The 19485-nt window shown below is 49.1% G+C and overlaps 1 protein-coding gene and 1 long non-coding RNA gene across 9 annotated transcripts in view; both read right to left on the reverse strand.

Moving 5' to 3' along the window:
• Positions 1-19485, reverse strand: part of FMNL2 (formin like 2) — a 125735-nt gene that overhangs the window by 44687 nt on the left and 61563 nt on the right. For all 8 annotated transcript variants that reach the window (XM_083841100.1, XM_083841095.1, XM_083841096.1 and 5 more), the window contains exons 3-6: positions 11747-11827; positions 8361-8437; positions 7112-7195; positions 5516-5668 (exon numbers count right to left, since the gene is read on the reverse strand). In XM_083841100.1, the coding sequence (XP_083697226.1) occupies positions 5516-5668; positions 7112-7195; positions 8361-8437; positions 11747-11827 (395 nt within the window). The remainder of the gene's footprint in view (positions 1-5515; positions 5669-7111; positions 7196-8360; positions 8438-11746; positions 11828-19485) is intronic.
• On the reverse strand, positions 13651-19481 carry LOC310901486. Its single transcript, XR_014585863.1, has 2 exons — positions 16878-19481; positions 13651-16598 (listed from the first exon to the last, which is right to left on the reverse strand). It is a non-coding gene; the product is annotated as an uncharacterized lncRNA (long non-coding RNA).

A 19485-nucleotide genomic window follows, 5' to 3' on the forward strand; every position in this document is an offset into this window, starting at 1 on the left:
AGAAAAGCAAGACCGCGTTTAATTTGGAGCCCATACCAAGTCAGAACTGGGAGGTGTGAAAACGCTGCCAGCGCTCGCGGGAGAGCATGGAAACACATCTCCATATGCATTTCACTAAGTATGAAAAACACTGCAATAAAAAGATTTAAAAGCCACATCTAGTCATACACAGATCTTTCCTATAATGACTTATCTAAGCTCTAAACTACTGAAGGCTGCATACATTAGTTCCATTTAAATTTTAATAAACAGAGCAATTAGATCTGTATCATGCCGCTGAGAGAAGAAAAAAGCTTTCTCGGTGTCTGGCGCATCGACTCCTCCGATTTCAGAATGCCTTTACGCATCTGTAGAGGTTTGTCAGCTCTAACAAATGGGGGCGAGGCTCCTTAAACTAGTGAAGGATGAAGACCTCGCACAGCCCCTGTCGGCGACGAGATGGGCGACGTGCGGAGCGCGCACCCTGCGGCTCTCGGTTCTGCCCACGGCGGTCTGCGAGGAGGCTGAGAAACCGGTACAGAAAATGCACTTGAGAGCTGCAGTGCAGAGGAAATATTCCCAGCACAGATGGGATTCTGCCCTAGATTTAGAGAGGTTCCCTTCAACAGATGCAAATTTCTTTGCGTAGACGCAAATGCCAAGAATCGATGAGGATTTTTTGTACAGAAACCCTTTTACAGTGACTGCACACTGCAAGTAAGGCTCAAGATGCCTCCTCTGCATTAGTGGTAATTGCACCAGCCCCCGATGCTGTTTGTTTGCTTCCTAAAGGCAGGACAGCCTGGCGGTAGCTCCGACACCTCCCTTTACCCGACACGAGCCAAACCAGGGTGGACGATCTTCTTTTGCTTTTATGTCATTTCTTGTTACTAACCATCAGGCTGATGCGAGCATCTGGGTGAACTGTTGGTTTTGATTTCCTGTCTGCTGCAGGTCAAAGATTGTGTCACCGAGCGTATATTTATCCTAGTAATGAAATTCAGATGGCTCCTCTTTTATTTCCTTTGCCCCTCCTTCAAAGAAGAACCATAAAACCTTACTCCTGAAAAAAAGGAAGAAACAGAAAACCTGGCCACGTGCAGGCTCCTGCAGCTCGTAACGCTTTCCTACTGCCAGCCGGGACGGGCCGGCAGCCGTGCTGAGCGAGCTACCCCACCTCCGGGCTCTTGGGCTGGCAGCTGGGGAAGTATTCGTGATCCGGCCTTTCCAAGCCGTGGCACTGCGACCACGTGGCGAAAGCAGCACCACCCAGCCCTGTGCTGAAACGTACAGTTTAGGGCTCTTTCCTGCCTCGGTCTCAGGGAAGTACCTTTCTGTTCAGGAATAATTTGGTCTTTGTTTCCACGAACGTGCACCATGTAAGAGGATCCTTAGATACCAAAGTCCCACATATAGCCAATTAAAACACCTGTGCAATGAGCTGGGGAACTCAAAGTAAGGAAAAGCCCTTTCCACCATGGTAAACATGCACATAACTCAAAGCAAACTCCCACCAGCTTCAAGGGAGGACTTCCACGCTCCGAACAAGGACACGTGCCCGATCCAAAGGTGCAGGCTTCCAACGCGCAGCATTAATAGCAAACCCAAGTTACAGCTGCTTTCTCTTACTGTTTTTATCCTACTATCTGCTGAAGAGCATTCCGCCCTCATGTGTCCTGCTGGCTCCCTCCTGGTGGGAGCAGAGGAAGGCCCCGGGTGGCTCCCGGCAGCTCTCCCAGCTCTGCATGCGCCAGGACTCCTGGTTCCCATTGGGATTTTGGTGGCTTGGAGGAGGTGGTGTTTGCATTACAAACATTGCTTTAATGGCAGAAAGGGACTTTGAAGGGGGGGAAAATTTCCTACCAACTTTGCATTTCTCCACGGGGACCTGGAACGTGCAGCCTCCACAGAGGAAGGAACAAGGACAGGAACAAGGGAGCTGCAATCGGCTCCTCTGCCCATGCAAGGGCAAAAACATCCGCCTGGGCGCGACAGAGCGGGTGGCCCCGGCGCCCCAAATGTTTCTTTTCTGGCATTTCAAACAAGGGCAACGAAGCTGGTTTTGAGCTGCACGTGTAAAGAGAATAAATCGCTTTGGGCCTCTAGTTTTTGTCTTTTTCTCAAAAAAAATCTGGGAAAATTATTAATCCATAATGCTGAAGAGACCTTTGCTGCTTAAAAAAAAAAAAAAGGGAGAAAAGAAATTGTAACAGTCTGGTTTGGTCTTCCCCAACTCTCCTTCCCCTCTCACAGGCTGCACAGCCAGCGCAGGGCTATAAAAAAGCACCCCGGGGAGCGCTCAGCACGGCCACGCCGTACGCGTCCTACCTGACTTCAAGCACGGGAACAAGCGTTAAGACCTTCAGGTCTCTCGGTCAAGAAACCAGAAAATCGCAGGACGGGCAGCCGACTGCTCAGAAAACGCGCTCAGCTAAATTAGCAAGTGTCTGACAAAATGCATGATGACAAAGTCAGCCGCTCCCTGAAGAGTGGAAGTGTAAATGGCAAAGTCCACATTAAATCGCTGTAGCAGGAGAAGCAGTGCCAAAGTGGAGACCAATTTTTGAATGCATTTAAAGCCCATTTACGGATTACGATACGTCTGTCTGGATCGCTGTCTCACTATGAACTCTGCAGATTCTGGAAACAAAAATAAGTTTCTGAGTTCAATCCACATAAAAGACTGAAGTATTAGACTCAGAAGAAAGGGAATTTCTAATGGCCTGGGACACTACGAAGTCATTATGAATATTTATCTGAAAGGAGGGTCTAACTCTCACGTGTAAGTAATGCTCTTTTCAGAAAAAAAAAATTAAAAAGAGCAGCAATAAAATCCCCAAAGATTCATCCCTGTTTTTATCCTTCTACCCTCATTTTGGTGTTTGCCTCCCAAATCCCTGTGCCTCTTTTTAAAAAAAATCTCAGTTGCCAAGGAAACAGCTCCGAGCGGGGAATTGGCAGGGTCTAGCACTGCTAAAAAGAGCTCCAGGAAGCCGAGTAAAGTTACAGCCTGCAAACAGAGAGCCTCAGCCACGCACAGGGAAGCACAGAAAGCCTCCGTGCCTGCGGCGCCGGCCGGGAAGGCTTCGCAGAGGGGCACCCAGTCCTGGCCGTGTGCGAGGAGCTGCTCGCCGCGATGGGGCTGTGTCGTTTGCAAGCGTGAGAGGGCATCGCCCTGGCAGAGCTTCCCAGGGTTATGCTTATCTCCTAGCCCTGCTACTGCAATTTAATGCGTACAGTGCACACCAGCTGCAGGGCCCTGAGGGTGGCAGCGGCTGACCCCCGAGGACGGGCTGGCGAGCCGGTAGCGTGACGCTGCCAGCCAGGCACCAAAAATGAGGAAACCACGTGTGAAAGCTGGCAGGAACCCCTCGCCTGTCCGAAAGAAATGTCAGGAGTTAATTGGGGGGGGTGTTGCACACAGAAATGAAACCAAGAGTGCTCAAAGACGCAAAGGGTAGGGAAAGAGGAAAGGGAGAAAGCAGATGTCTTGTGAGCGACAGCCCCCGCGCCACTGCAATGCCACCAGCCCCGCTCTGCCCCGTCCCGTGCCCCCGCCCCGCCAGGACGCTGCCGGTCTCCCTGCACGCAGGGATCCACTCGGCTTTCTGTAGGTATGCGAGACTATAGATGAGATTACAGATGAGAGTAAAGCACAGCTCTTGACCTGCAACATGGATAATGATTAAGGCTTGGTGTCTTAGGTATGAAACTAATAATGCTTTTTGCAGTGTGATAAAGAAAACTAACGCCTCGTGTCAAAGTAAAACGCATTTCAGTCTTTTCTAGAAAATCCCGCTCTACGGAAGCAAACTACGCTTTGAAGTTATAATGCGATAACCACACATTTTGGAGGCTGAAATCTCCCAGCGAGGCTCAGGTGGTCGCTTCCCAAGATGTGTGATTCTCAGATTATAGGGCATGGGAGCGGTTCCCATGCGCGGCACAGCCCGTGCTGCGTGCGCCCTCACACCTGGCACTTACGAGGTTTTCCGGCTCGAAGCCTCATCAGCAGAGCGCAAAGTGAAGCCGCTCCAGAGGCAGGAGGGTGAAAAGCAGCTCTGGCGGCGTTTGAACTGAAGTTGCTCGGGCAGAGAAACCAATCTGATGGTGCATGAAGGGTGGGCGAGGGCAGAGGAGGGTAGGACGCAGGGGAGAGAATCGGGGAAGAACATTTGAAAGAGGGAGGGAAAAGGTGGATGTGAGGAGGAAGGAGACATTGAAATGGAAAATAAAAAGATGAGAGGGGGATATGAAAAAAAAAGGATGGAAGGAAATGAAGAGAAAAAAATTTAAGAGACATGTAATGTATACCTGACTTAACACATTTCTGGAATAACTGATCACAAACATGCCTCCCAAAGGCAGAGAGCAGGATCAGACATCCTCCTCCAAACATAAGACCCTGCCTTCTCTGTTGAAGTAGGCAGAAAACCAAAGAACACACCGCAAACATTGAAATCACCTTTGCAACATCAGAAAAAAAGCTAGTCAACTGATTTTGCCGCACTCTACAGCCTGTATCTCTTTGCCAGAGCTGTGTGTCTGCCTCCTACTCTCCGCTTTCTCCCTGATGTCTTTGATATATTCCAGATCTCACATCCGCCACCACTCAGGCTGTAGGTGGATGGCAGCCACTGAACAGGAACTAAAAAGCCAACATTAGCATTGAGTGACAAACCAGAACTGAACCTCAACTGGAAGACACAGAAAAAATCTGCAGGTCCTCACTGCTTCCATCTCTGTAGGACTCCTTTATGCTCACAGCACCATGTAACAAAGCTCTACAAAAGCCCAGAAGACTCAAAACGTGTATAGAGTCAATCCCCTTCAGCACTCCGAGCTGTGCCCCTGAGTAACTGTACTGGTAGCCTGAAGATGCTCTTCAGTATGTTTTGTAATAGTGAAGGATCGCAGGAATGCAAGGTCCTGTAACAGAGCTGACTGACATTCAGTCTTGGGAAGGGATCCTGCCTTTTCCACAAACTAAAAAAAACAACCACTATTTGGAAAGAGAGACTTCATAGTAAAGCCTGGGGTGGTGCTCAAATTAACATCAGGTTTGAAGCACGGAAGTGGCCTTTAAAAAAATAAATCTTGTTCGTAGCAGAATGGACGGGATGTGCTGCTAGAAGAGACCATTTTGGATGAGACACCAGACCAGAGCTCCAGCCTGGCTGGGTCCATGGAAATCCTGAGATACTCTTTGGAGAAGAGTAATTGCTTCCTCTGTGCAAGTCACATTGTACCTGACGGAAACATATCACGCATCCTTAGATCATTCTGCTGTTGGAAACGGAGGCAGTCTTATTCATTTCATTTCCTCAATTGCTGTGAGATGCTGCCCTGTGTTATTAGCTTAGCACTTCTTTCCACCTCAAAACCGTCAGTACAGTGACATGTTTCCTATGTGCGTCGAGCCTATACTGCGAAACGAGGGAAGATGAAAAACAGTCTAATTGGAAAACCACGCTGACTCTTCTCACTCGGACACTCGCTGCTTGTAGGTCACCTACTGCCTGCTTCAGCGCCTTACCGTAAAGTCGAGTGCCTGCCAGAGCGGGAGATGCTATTGCCAACTGGGGAGGGTAAATTGCTGCCTCTGTGCAGGTCTTCAATAGATCGGCTCCAAGGTTTGGACTTGTCCATCGAGTTTTCCACATTGTTCTCCAAACTCTCGAAGTCAAAACTGAAAGGAAATAGAAATTCCGAAGCTGGGTTAGACAGCAAAGATGCACATAGTGTTTTCCTTCCTGTTAAACATCTGCAGACTTAGTAGGTCCCAAAAGATTACAAAAAGAAAGGAGGAAAGCACCGCAAACTAATTTCCCTTCAGCTGCAATTCAGAGCGAGCTTCAAATACATATTGCTGCAAATCTGGACCTTGACAAAGGGAGAAGCTAACCGCACGAGCGCTCAGTTTCAGAGGGATCGAACAGCTATGTATTATCCTACTTCAACGTAAAATAAATACAACACTGGCCACTTTGCAGATGAACAGCATTGCCTTGAAGGAAAGAGGGAGAATGCTTAAAGCTGTCTCCATTTTATTGCAATAAATCAATACGTTGTGCAAGTACTAATTCAGTTTCCTCCATCAATATGTGACTGAGCATTTACACTGCCTTGTTGGCCCTCACTAATCTGCTAGCATATGTAATACATTACCATAATTGTTATAGATTTTCTTTGATTTCTGATTCGCTGCCCATTGTACTGCTCTTTCAAGCAAAAATTGCTTGTTCCCCTTACAGTTTTTGAGGTTATTACTCATGTTCACCACGTTAGAGAGGGAAAAAACCCAGCAGGCTAACTTGCGTACATTTGTATAATTTTAGGAACAAAGTCTTTATACAAATACATCTTTTTGCTGTGCACAGTTTTTTCCAGTGTTAGTAACATTTTCAAACATATAATTTTCCTTCATTGATTCAACTGCAACTCCACCAAAAATCTTGTTCTGTGCAATGGCAATATATATATATGATGGCATCTTTTTTAAAAATAAAACATCAACTCCACTCAGCTTGAGTTCCCAACTACAATAGTATCTTTAACCCACCACTTAGTTTCATACAATTTTATACAAAAATCTATTGCTACAATACAGTGAATGGAAAGCCTGTGGACACACAAGAACAAAGGTGACTTTGCTTGCCAGGAGCTGTGTGAGTAGTGGTTAACGTGGGGATGGTGCTTTGAACATGGCAGGCAGCATTACACTCCTTGGGGTTGGGCACTAATCACAAACCTATTTCTAAGGAAGTCTGCATGTTTCAGTACATTCCTTGAATTGTTTTTGCATCGTACCCTAAGACAGTCAGAGGCTACCAAGGCTAAAAAACATCAGTAAAGCCCTAAAGATAAATAATCACAAAGGTTAAAGGCTTTTTTCCTCCATAGGATGCTATAATTCAATAGTTTAGGACTAGCATTATGATTTTCTCTGCTCCTGCTCTGCAGTAGGTACACAGTACCAGACCAGGCTCTGGCACCGAGCCTTGCAGCTCTGCTACTGGAGAAGCTGAGCATCTCATCGAGCATCTCATTGGGCATCTCATCAGCGTTTCCCTCTCCTGGGGGTTTTGCTTAGCCCTGCAAGCCCAGCGAGTAGGAGGCAAGCCTTACTTACGTGACTGCGTACTGTGCGAACGACAAGTACTCCACCAGAACGTCCAGGCCTTTGTTTTCTTCATTCAAGAACTCCCTGACCCATCTGTTGGAAAAATCAAGAGACGTCAGAGCATTTCACCGGTTTTGTGCAGTTACTGGAATTCTTTTCACAGAAACTGAAGACACATCCATTGCAGGAAGACAGGACTGCTGAGTAAAACTTCTTCTTTCTCACTCAGAAGAGGACTTCGAAAAAAACGAAGTCTTTTGTTTATTTAGAGGGCTTTACAAATGTACTGAAACGAGCCTTTTTGCAGCGCTAGGACAAGAAAAACACTGCACCTCAAAGCCATAAAACCCCCTCTCCAATGCACACCCTGCGCTGCCCAGAAGCTAGACGTTTGGCCTAATAACCACCAAGGGCCATGGATGTCCCGCAGAGCTCGGCTGCCCAACTCCTCCTCCGTGCTCCATGGTGCCCAGGCAGGGGCTACGTCTGTCCTCTAGTCTGTCCTCCAGCACTTCTCGTGTTTATTTTCCACACCCTGGCCTCTGGCAGTCTTTCAGGTGCATACGGACAGCACACATGTGGAAGAGTAATAGTAGCAAGGGTCGGCCCTGACAGCCCAGGTGCACATTTGCACATTTAGCAGTAATTTTTGCCTTCTCTTTTTTAAAAAGCGTTGACCTATTGCCGTGAATTTCAGTCCGACAATTACGCAAAGCCTTTTTGGTCGACACACTGAGCCTTCTTGTGCTGAGGCCCCAAGCAGACAGATGAAACAGGCAGAAATGCGCACTGAGACGGCCTGTTCAATAAAAACCTGCAGTCCTGGCGATGCTTTTACTTGTGCTATTTGAGAAGAATTTTCTGCTTTGTGAAAGCAAAATACTGGCAACACTACTTACAGCCAGGCTTTGTGAACTGTATCATGTTAACGCTATAAACCAGCATGTTTTAATATACATATTTTTATAGCTGCAGCGCTATTACTATTCTAGACCCAATTATTCTCACTTTTGCCCTGGCTTACTTAGGGTGAGCAGCAATCTTTTGACGGCCTTCACAGAGATGTGGATTAACCCTATCATGAAAGGATTAAGGCTGAATTTTCTCCTAAGATGCCCAGCTATCTCTTACCTGAGCCCTTCAGGCTTTAACAATCAGTATAAGTGGTACCATTGCCTAGCATGCAGAGATGTTTTCCGAAAGACATCCATCAGTAGATGTAAATCTAGTAAGACCAGAGGTCATCGAAAACCCTTACCCAATGTGATTTGTTCTCAAAGAAATTTCCAGTTCTCGGAGTACTTGAGTAGACTCTTGGACTCGTCTTCTGAATTTCTGTAATGTAGTGAGAAGGCAAAAACAACACTTAGACTTCTGCGATGCTATTAAAAATGCCAGCATCTCATACAGCACAGATTGAATACATAAAACATTCAGGCAAACTGAGAACCTCTCTTAAATCCTGAGGAATGCAACAACAACAGTCAGGCAGTCAACAAAAACAAACTCAGAAAAATAACTTCTGTTCCCGTGTATATTTTGAGTTTCCAGGATTAAGAAAATGAAAAGCCTGTAGATAAATACATATTTCCTTACAATACGAGCTTTGTTTTAGTAACAACCTCTCCACTGAGAACTACAGTGTTTGGACGTCACTCTCAGCCATATGTTTTAATCTTACTTTTGTGACCTTACACCCACACCAAAAAACTGCTGTAATTTCTGTCTAATTACCAAATTTGTGGGTGCGAGTCAGTAACGAACTACACATGTGCTACTATCTGCGTGCTTTAATGGTTCATGCACGCAAAATTGTATCTGCAAAGTTAGAAGCTGGGAAGAGGCCATGAAATGGCAGAAGTGAAATGCCGGGCAGTAGAACGAAGACGATGTTTCGTGCCATCCCAGTGCAGGAGGAGAAAGGACTGCCTGGCAAAACCTCCCTGGGATGCGGCAAGAGCTCCACATCACCCCAGGGCTCAGAGCAGGCTCTGGCAATGGCAGAAGACCTGTAAATGCACACCCGAGTCGAGTCAGGCAGAGCTGGGTGCGTCTGGGAAGGTTTGTCAACGTCCAGGACACAGCGAGGCCACCGCAGGGACCTTCCTGCACGCTGCGGCAGAGGGACCTTGTTCTCCGTGCACCGCCAGGAGCCCGCAGCGACAGCTGGGCCTGCCTGGCTCCTAGGGAGCGCCGCGAGCTGGGTCGCTGCCGGCAGCACGGGGGAAGCACAGGATTCACCTCGCCTTGCTGACCTGCGGGAAGGTGATCGGCTGCCTCTCCGCGAGGGTTTGGTCACACACCAGTTAGCACCAGCGGCGTGCTGGCGCTCAGACTAAATCCCCAGCACAGAAACCCGCTGGCAGACTGAACTAAGGGTCTCACCGCGAGGTCCGGGTGGACACACGGCGCTATTAATTTCTCCTTTGAAACAGCTCGTTGAGATCAGACGAACGGTTTCTCTGGACCTCGGTTAATTAGCTCAGAGTACAAAAACCCAACGCCTCATCTCCGGAGAGAGCTGATACAATCTAACTGCAAGCAGTAAAACCCCACATCTGGGGAAGTGAAGGCAAAATACTGATGTAGCAGGAGGCAAAGACGAGAGCCTGGGGCAGGGGGGGCATGACCGAAACAGGCAGCCTGTTCCCGGGCCACCACAGCAGACAGCAATAAAGTGGCTCAGTGCTTTACGGCCCCCTAGAAGCCACCAAACTGCAATTTCTTTAAAAACGTCTGATTTCCACGCTTTTAATTTTCCTGTTTCAAAGTTCAGCTCAGCTGAAAAGTCGCCGTTTGCCTGGGAAGAGCCGTCCCAGTCCCAATTACAAGCCCAAGCGCGCATCTTACAGCGGCGCTGGGAGCCACCTTCTCTTGGCCACGCGGGGCATTATCAGTGAAGACGCTGACCCAGCCTCGATCACAGGCGTAACTCTGGTAATCCGAGCTCTCCCCACAATATCCAGCATCCGTCCAGGGGCCCATTTGTAAATCTTTCCGACACGCAGCCCAGGCTGAGGAAAGGCTGCTGGTGATACAGAATAATGCGACAAAAGAGAGGAACTCAATGGAGCTATTTTTAGGCTCCTTCGGTTTTGTCATTTGTCATGGGACTCTTATAGTAGTATTAGGATAAGAAAGGCTTCAATGTGTGCCCAGGGACTAGCCACAGAGCAAAGCCAAACACGCTAAACGAATTTCAAAACCCTGCAGGAGAAAAACACAAAGACCCCCGTTCAGATTTTAAAAAATAAATAATTAAAACAAACAACAAAAAAACCTACAATCAGCTACGGGCAAATTTTAAAGGTTTCCTCCTAAATGGCTTCCTATTCCTGGCCGCAGCCCCCACACAAGAGAAGCCCTGTCAGAAGACATCACTGCAGCCCCGCAGACAAGGGCTCGGCGCGGGGTGGGCGCTTGCTGCCTGTGCCTGCAGGAGCAGCGGTGCGGCTCGGCCGCCCCTCGAGCTGGCCCTGGCTCGAAGCCCTGTGTCAGGATATGTATTTTACTGCGGGGCACCCATCTCAGCTAATCGCAGGGCAGCACAAAGCAGCGACTGTGGAGGACAAGAGGAGCAGTCAATGGCAGGAACTGCTACGCTCTCCGTGGCGGTTTTTTTAGGCCATTCGAACTATCAGCACAGGATGTGAGCTGATGTCCACAGTGGTTAAATACCAAAGGTTGAGTGATGGTCCTCCGAATGGGATGTAAATTTACACTTCTAAGATCCCTGGCAGCTATTTCTAAGCCCACGAGGGCGGTGCAGAACTGCCAGAACCAGGCACAGCTTCCTGCTGGTGCAGTAGCCTCGCTCGGGGACGCACACGTTCCCTCGATGCCATGCCCAGCCCTCCACATCTCGCTCCCCCAGAGGGTGGGTTGCTTCCCAGAGGGCTGCTTTCCCCAGCCTGGGACCTGCTGAGCACCGGGCAGAGCTGCCACGCTCTGCGGAAAGCCGTGCACAGCCACAGCACCACCTCCAGCAAGCGCCGCCGGTGCAAGGAGGGCCCCTCCGCACCTACAGGACAGAGTTTGGCTCCAGCAGCTCTCCTGTGATTAGGTGTCTACCTCAACTGACAAAGGCATCTTTGAAAGGGCAGGTGGAGTGCCTGAGTCTTTTGTGAGTCATGAGCAGGCAATTCTGGATAAAAAAATAGGCAGAAGTATGCGTGAGGCTCTGATGGGACCGCAAGCAAGAGGTGAACGCGTGCCAGCTGAACTGAATCCCTTCACGTGAATGCCGAGAACAACTCAGAGCTGCAGCATCCCCCCGACACGGGTGAGACCCACGCCACCCGGCATGGGCTTTACCTGCCACCAGCACTGCCCACATGGAAAGGCAGACCTAGAGCGGAGCTCAGTGATAATTTGTCAGACTATTTATTGAAGCTGAAGTTATTAAAACAATTTGTTTCATGTGTCAGATGGTCCCTTTCTTTGCAACATCTGTTCCTCTTTCTAAGCTGCAGAAACCGCAGTGTCTTTCCAATTTCTCTTTGTTTGTCTCTGCGTTTTGTTACATCTCCAAGACTTTTCTCAGCTACTTTCACAGAGCCTTTTACACAAAGGCAGGAAGGAACTGGTACCCTAGGACCATCCTCGTGAAGGAACGAGGACGAGAGGAAACAGGACGCTCCTCACCTTCCTGGTCACTGCCGGGTCCAGATAGCCCTTCAACTTCTGGATGTACGTGTGCGGAGGGTTCTTCACTTGAAATCTTTCCTGCAAAGGATGTAAGAATAAACATCAGCCATTTTATAACATTTTCGTGTTTGCTTATTATATGTATGAAATACATGCACGCACATACATATTTAAACATTTTATACATAATATAAATGTATATGTGCATCCCCTGTATTTATAAATACTGAATCTATGCATATACAATATGCATGCAAATACCACATATTTACATGTCTTGATTTTCTGAAATTTGATATTTATATAGGAGGCATAAAAACCCGTCTGACATATTCGATGACAATTTTGGTTACACGTATAAACAAACACATCTGAAAACAAAGGGCTTCTGCCGGTCAGAGCACTGCGAGAAAAGAGAAGGGTTGGAAGAGCGAATGCGTGTCCATGTCGGACTGAGAGCTGTCACCACAAGAGCTGAGACACCTTTTCTGTCATTTGGAACAATCCTAAATACACACTGCGTGGTCCATTCACAGAAGAAATTTTATTTTGTTATTTGGATTTTGGAAAAATTAACGCAAGAGTAGTACGTTAGCACTAGACAAGTAATATTTCAACGGGTACTGTTTAACTTTGCTTGTGCCTGTGCCGTGATGAGTGGGTACAAACGAGCACGTGCACCTCCTCCAGGCACAAGAACTGCTCAACTGCAGTTGATTTTATTCCATCCGCCTTCCCAAAACACACCCATCAGTGCCGCCAACCCACCACTGAATTCCAGCTGCAGTATTCTGGCGGGACAGGAACCACAGGCACACCTTGACCCGCAGCCCGAGAGGCACGGCCCTGCCAAAAAACACCGAGCAGTGCTCGGTGGCACCAGCCCCGCAGCAACCCAGAGCGGAGAGGGGCATCGGAGCTGGGCCAGGCTGGCACGCCGCGTGCTGTCACCTGCACAACTCTCGAGGGCGTACCGACTGCTATTGAAAACCTCTGGTAATATTGAAAACCTTCAACAACATCTGTACTTCGAGTCCCTCTTGGTTTGTGCTTGCTTTTGCACGGCCAGTTTGACATTTATTCTATAAAGCTGCTGTGAAGCCCAAGTTAGGCTGCAAGGAGCGCGCTGTGTCCAAACCTGTTAAGAGCATTACCCAAAGTCCTGATACTATTTGTATCTTGGAAGAATTTTAAACTATTCTGCCCTCTCCCTTGAGGAAAGATCTCATAACAATTTCCTCCTGATGTTACAGCTATGCATTTTATAACTGATATTTGAAACCTCCACTTATTAGGTCAGGATGCAATTTTGACTACATTATCTGGAAGTTATTTCATAACGAAGAGTGCGCTGCTGCCCAGTTACCAGAACGTACTGTCTGAACACCAAAACTTGTTCCTGTTATTATCTTGCTGCTTGCTGTAAAAAAAGTAATTTATCATGGTCAGAAAGAAAAAATGGACTAATAAATCTACCCTGTGGTCCACCAGCCCTGGGTTATAGCTCTGAAAGACAGAAAGCAAACAGTTCTTTCCTCTTTTTTTTAACAATCTTTCTTCCGTGCACCTTCACACAGATGTACAGGCCAAACCGCGAGTCCTGGAATTTGTCATTTCCTATTTATCTCAGAAGCAGCTCCAGAAAGACAGAGTTCTTGGCGGGCAGCTCCCTGGCCGAAGGGAAGCCAAGGGCCCCGTCGCCCCTGTGCCACCCTGCGCCACGTCCCCCACCTCGCACCGCTCAGCGCCCTTCGTGCCCCCCTGCACTTAGAAAACAGACACGGTGGGCGGTGATGGAGGGGAAGGGGGAAAGCAGGAACACCCGCAGACATTGGCAGATGTACTCAGAAGAAATTAAAAGTACATCAAGTAAATCATGTAAAAGATTAATATGTCAATACTCAAAGTACCTGAATTGCTAACTTAATTCGTGCACTTGTTGCAGAGCAGTTGGGACAGCTTCGCATTTACGCTTATAGCCCTCATAGGACAGTGTCAACCATGGCTTTACGGTGGGCAGGAATACAAGTTATTTAGAAGTAATTCCATCCATTAACTCATTTTAAAACTTCTTTACTCTGGCAGACAGACAAAAACGGCACTTTGCTGTAAATGAGAGCGTGACCCATGGCAGAGCAGTAGAGTTACCGGAGGTATCCGAACCTCAGAGACCACCACCGCTTCTCTTTCCCCTGCCGCAGTTTTGTATTAGCGCCGGAGATACTGCAACGCTTTGCAATGGATAACCATGTCCAAACATGGCTTTTTCTGACACTGTTTGCACCTGCAGGTGAAGGAGCGAAGCAGTGGGGCTGTCACCGAAGAGCAGTGATGACACAGGAGCGCAGGGAGCCGCGGGCACGGCCACAAGGCCGGCTCCTCTGGGCAGCAGCGGGTCTCCGGCTTCACAGGGCTCACGGTGGCTGGGGAGTTCCCTAGCACTGATGTGGTAATCTAGCTAATCCTCTAGAGAAGCTATGTTACTCTTTTAGATTCATTTCTCTTATTTACTAATCGGACATCACCTGTTGCAGTGACACAAGTCTTCACTAACTGCCGGTTTTAATAGCTGCAGTCTTCAGAATGAGGTGCTCGAAGAGGCCCAATGAGCAAACTTACTAGTAGTATCTGCATTGCAGGTGTATTTTTGTTTGTTTTCTTAAAACCCAGCCATAACTATGTATTTATGCAATAATCTCTACAGCACATTCATTAAAAAAATGCTGCTCGTTATTGTATAGCAGAATTATTCGGGTTGAGGGACCGTGAAGAAGTGATCCATGAACAGCAATGCTCTTCTCTAACCAGTGAGTAAGAACCACTTGTGGCAAACATCTGCTAGTCCTGGAAACATTCTGGTAGTAAAAACTTTTGTAAGGGCAGATTTGGCCCTTGAAGTGTTTTTTCTGCCTTGGAAGGTCACGAGGGACCAGCCTTCAGTGTCGCCCTGTGCCGGCACTGACTGCTGCCTCGGTGCATCCAGCTCTGACCGCCTTGCTTCGGGCTGAGATGTCGCCTGCTGCAAGAGCTCGGTGCCGGGCACTGACGGCCGCCTGGGACTCACTCACCAGGTCCCACACTGAAAAGCTTGGGTCCCTTCCTTCTGGTGTTCTCGAGAGCGTCTACTTCATCAGAGAGGCAAACACACACCCCGGCTAACACCGAGGAACTGCTGTCCACGCCTAATTCACTTTCCGTAAGGACCGTAAGTAATGAGCTAAAAACTCTTGCTTTTCGCTGTCTTCTCCTCTTCTGGCAATCCGTAATTGCTCATCGGCCAAATCTGCTTTCAAAATAAAAATTTATATGGCCAGGAGTTTCACACGACTTGAACTGGGAGGTAAGGGATTTTTACCACACGCATAAAAAGTTTAAAATCTATGTTCAGCTCTCCGAATTTCACTGAGCACACAGCATTAGCCAGTCGGTGACACCAGGACTCGGACACTACCGGTTCCCCTCGTGGTCACACAGAGCTGTGCCCACCAGACACAACAAAGTTAACAAATCCCGACAAAACGCCTATTTTATCTCCACTGCGTGACTCATGAGCACTAACTCTATCTACAGCCCTGAAACGAGAAAGGCACGGACCAACAATAACCCTACCCTGCCTTTGTCAGCCACCTAGCATGTAAATTAATTTTGCAAGAATAAAGGGCCCTTTCTTCCTTGAAAACTTGCTGAGGAGCGGAGCTCTGTGCAGGGGAACCGCAGCCTAAGAGCTGAAAAGTAAGAGTGCTGCCAGACGCCGAGATGAGCGAGCCCCAGAGCGTCCCTTTGGAGCAATAAATGACGGGAATTCAGGGAAAGGCTTGAACTGGGGGAGCACAACACTGCTCCTGTGTTTCTTTCACCAGCAGCCTCCAGCATTAGCACTTTCTTTTCCTGATGGATACAGAAAAGGGGGGTGGAGGGCTTGATTTCAGCAGCAAAGAGGAACTGCTGGATTTCTGCGTTTCCCCTTCGATGTGATCCCGAGAAGAACTCGATACATCCCCTGTTCACCCAAATCTGGGAAACGTATTTATTCTGAAACCAGGAAACTGTGGCTTTTCCAGAGATCTTCTGCTTCCAAAAACATTCAGGACATTTTCTGCATTAGTAACGCATGCTATTATTACTCCCCTCGCTAGCTCGTTTCATTCTTAGCATTCATGCACCAGGTAAGCAGGCAGGGTGTCAGATTTTACCCACAGTGGGTTCTTTAAACAAAAAACAAGCAGGGGGAGAGATTCACTGGTACACAAAACAAGTATTTCCTATGTAAAGGCTCTCAGAGCTGTAAGTGGCTACTGTGGCATGTGCAAAGCTGTGAAAAACACCCAGTCGTCAAAAAATCCAGAGCTCCTGTGCAAGGTGGTATCTGCACCACACGGTGACATACAGCCAGAGGTGCCACCTCTCGGTCATCGTCCCTTCATCCCATTCCCATGGGGAGGCTTGGGGCCTACCTGAGGTATCTGTCCCCTCGTCCCACCCGGCAGTCACACCGCCCAGAACCCCCCCAGACCCACGGGCACCCCGGGAGAGCCGCCTGCACCCTGCCCCGAAGGCACCTCCACCTTTTTCTCTCATTAAATCTGACAACTACAGACAAAGCTTGTTTAATCTGAGTGTAAATGAGCACAAGTCTCGGGGTCCCTCTGGTTTCAGACGTTGTCCTTCCCCAGGCCACCGTGAACGCGGTTTGGTTTTGACAGGATCATCTCAAGACTCCACATTTCTGGGCCTGGGCTCTCCCCGGGCCGCCCGCCCGGGGGCTGCTGGAGGCCTCCATGCTGCCCAAAGGCCGCTTCCCGCCTCCTTTGGAGCCTCGCCACAGAAGGGCGAGAGGTCTAGAAACAACCTGTGAAGGTATTTTGGGTGTCAGTCACACCGCGTCCATCTCGGGTCCCGCCATTCCCCACACACCTCCACCCGGCTCCTCCAAGGGAGAGGACCCGCTCTCTGCCCCTGCCACGGTTTGCCATTAGAGGGCAATGAAGAACTTCCTACGATGCTCCCAACCTCGCCCTCAACATCCGTGTCCCCTCTAATACTTCACCACACACCGTGGGACAAAAACGCCCGGAGTACCACCGAACAGAACCCTCCGTGAAGGCAGCAAACCGAAGGGGTGGCTCACCATCTCCGGGCACGTTATCCTCTTCCCTGCTTGGATCCTTCCCAGCACTGCTCCTCTCCCCCCGGAACCTGCCACTGGGGCCTCCAGGCTGGAGAGCCGGCACTCAGCCGCAGGGAATTAATTGTGCTTCTCTAACGACCCCCGGCTCGCCCCTCCAGGGATGCTCCGGGTAGGAGAGTGAGGGCTGGAGCTCTCAAACAAGGCTCCTCGGGGTTTTCTCTCCAGGTCCCACTCCCTGCCAGCCCACAACCACCGGGAGGGCTTCTGCCACCTCCCCATGCACCCTCCCCGAGCTTCTGCCTGTCCTGCTTAGATTTTTAGCTCCCCCTGGGACCGAGGTCGCCTCGCTGCCTGCCACCCCTCGATGACACACTGTCAGGATCACCGCAAACGTGTGAGTGGTGATAGGAATACTGGTTCCGTTCTCCTCCTCCTCCTCCAATTTATTCTTTGGTCACTAGGCCAGAGAGGCAGGGCAGCAAGCTTTCAGGAACGCCACAAAGTGTAAATGACTTCTAAGTTTTATAGACAAAGGAACAGAAAATACCACCCGGGATGAGTCCCCACAGCCAGCCCAGCAACCCTTACAGTGATTCACCGGAAAGGGCATAAACCTAATCAAAGCAGATTTGAATTATTTATTATTATTATTATTATTATTAAGCATGAGACCAGTAGCTCCCCACGTTTTTTAATCTCACTTTTTTAAAAGTAAGAGTTACTATTCTGGGCCGAATTCTCTCCTTCAGTAGTCTCAAAATGTTTCACAGTCGAACGCCCAGGGCCTGCTTTGCAGACCACTTAGAAAATGCCACTTAAGAGCAATTTTTGCTTCTTTTCCCTTTCCGACAAGCTGAACGCCAGCACAGGAAGGTAAGAGATAAGCCTGCAAACTGTTATACTGACTTACATCCTCTGTCCTTCAGTAACCAAAATAAAGGTGTAATGGCTGATATCAATAGAAAATAGTTGAAATTGGCTTCCGCATTAAAGCCTACACGTTCCATACAAAATCCATTCCGGGAAGTGTTTTCGGCGACGTACCCTAATTACACGGGCAGATATAAATATTTCACACACCATATGCTGTATTAGTGCTTTTACAGACACCTGCTTCACGCTGCTCCGGTTTAGAGCGGCTGGCAAACACCCACCAGGGGCGTCGGGGCAGCTGCGACCCATCACGGACACGCAGCACCCCGGGAAGCGTGGCACACGTCACACACGTCACACACGTGGCACACGTCACCCCCCTTCCCCTCGGGACCTTCCAGTCCCAGCGAGGCTCCTGCCGCGTGCCGCGTCCCCTTCTCAGAGCAACGGGGAGCGGACTCCTCCGACCCCGGGGAGCACCGCGTGTTGTGAAAGGAGCTGTCAGCCACGCAATCGCTGCACCCTGCAAACTTCCCCCGCTGCGCTTCCACCCGCCCAAGTCTCCCGTCTTGCTGTAGAGCTCGGGAGTGAATCAGCAGCAGCTGCGCTGCGGAGGGTGGGTCCGCTCTGCGGTGGGAGTGTGCACACCAGGGCTGTGAGCTCACTGCTGCTGCCTGCCCGCCGCCAGCTCCCTGCGAGCGCGGCGCTCGGCCTCGAGCGCGGCGCTGCGCGTGCACGTCCACGCGCGGGATGTGCACGCTCTAAGCAAGCAGCCGTGAAGAAACAAATCACTCACAGCAGATTAAGCAATTTGTTCGGCGTCTCGCTAAAGTGAAACTTTAAATAGCTCAATGCTTAAGTTTTTTTGCACAGAAAACTCGTGAAAAAAGCAAGCAATTCTTTACTCAGCTTTACTTTGGGGTAATTGGATTTCATCAGAGGCTCTGCCACTGTAATGGATGAAAAGGAAATGTCTCACAAATCTGTTTATTATGATGTTCCTGACCTCACAGCATGACTGTACCTTCTGCCAAACTCTCATCCTGGTACCTCTGTGTTTACTTTCCAAGGAAACATCCCACTCTGTCAGTCCCGGATCAATTATTTTCATTAGCCATTACTTTTGAAGTTTATGGCAGAACCCGATTTTGCTGCTGGCTCACAACTGCACACCCTACCTTTTGCATGCTTCCCTTTCTCTACATAATGCAGTTTCTGTTCACTCGCCATGGCAGAGCCAACCTGTTAATTGTTGCCTAGCACTGCCAAGTCTGCACTCCACGGCAGAGCTCGGACACCAAGGATGCCTCAGCATATGGTGCTGCTTAATCCGAGGGTGCTGTGCGGGCGAAGGGAAGTTCACCATCACCACTGGGGTTTCGTTGACAGCTAGCACCAGCTGCGACAATGGCTCGTGACGTGGAAAGCCAGACGCTCACTGGATCAACACCATTCATCGGCGTTACACAGGTCAAGACGGACCCAACCCCAAGCACTCACCAGGAGGGGACGGAAGGTTGGTCTGCTCAAGCTTTTGCCTTGCAAACTAAGCAACGTTCACAGCACAGGGCTTCCGTGAGTTGTTACCAACAATGGAGCACGAGGCCAAACAAATGAGTGTTTGAAACCATTCAAACCCTCTGCGACCTCCCCTTTTAAGCTGTGGGAGCGCGCTGCCCAAACACCAGTGCACGCTCTTAACAGGGTGCCTGCTAAAAGCCCTCCCAGCCGCCCT

Source organism: Anser anser (assembly GCF_964211835.1).
Source record: "Anser anser genome assembly, chromosome: 6".
NCBI lineage: Eukaryota > Metazoa > Chordata > Aves > Anseriformes > Anatidae > Anser > Anser anser.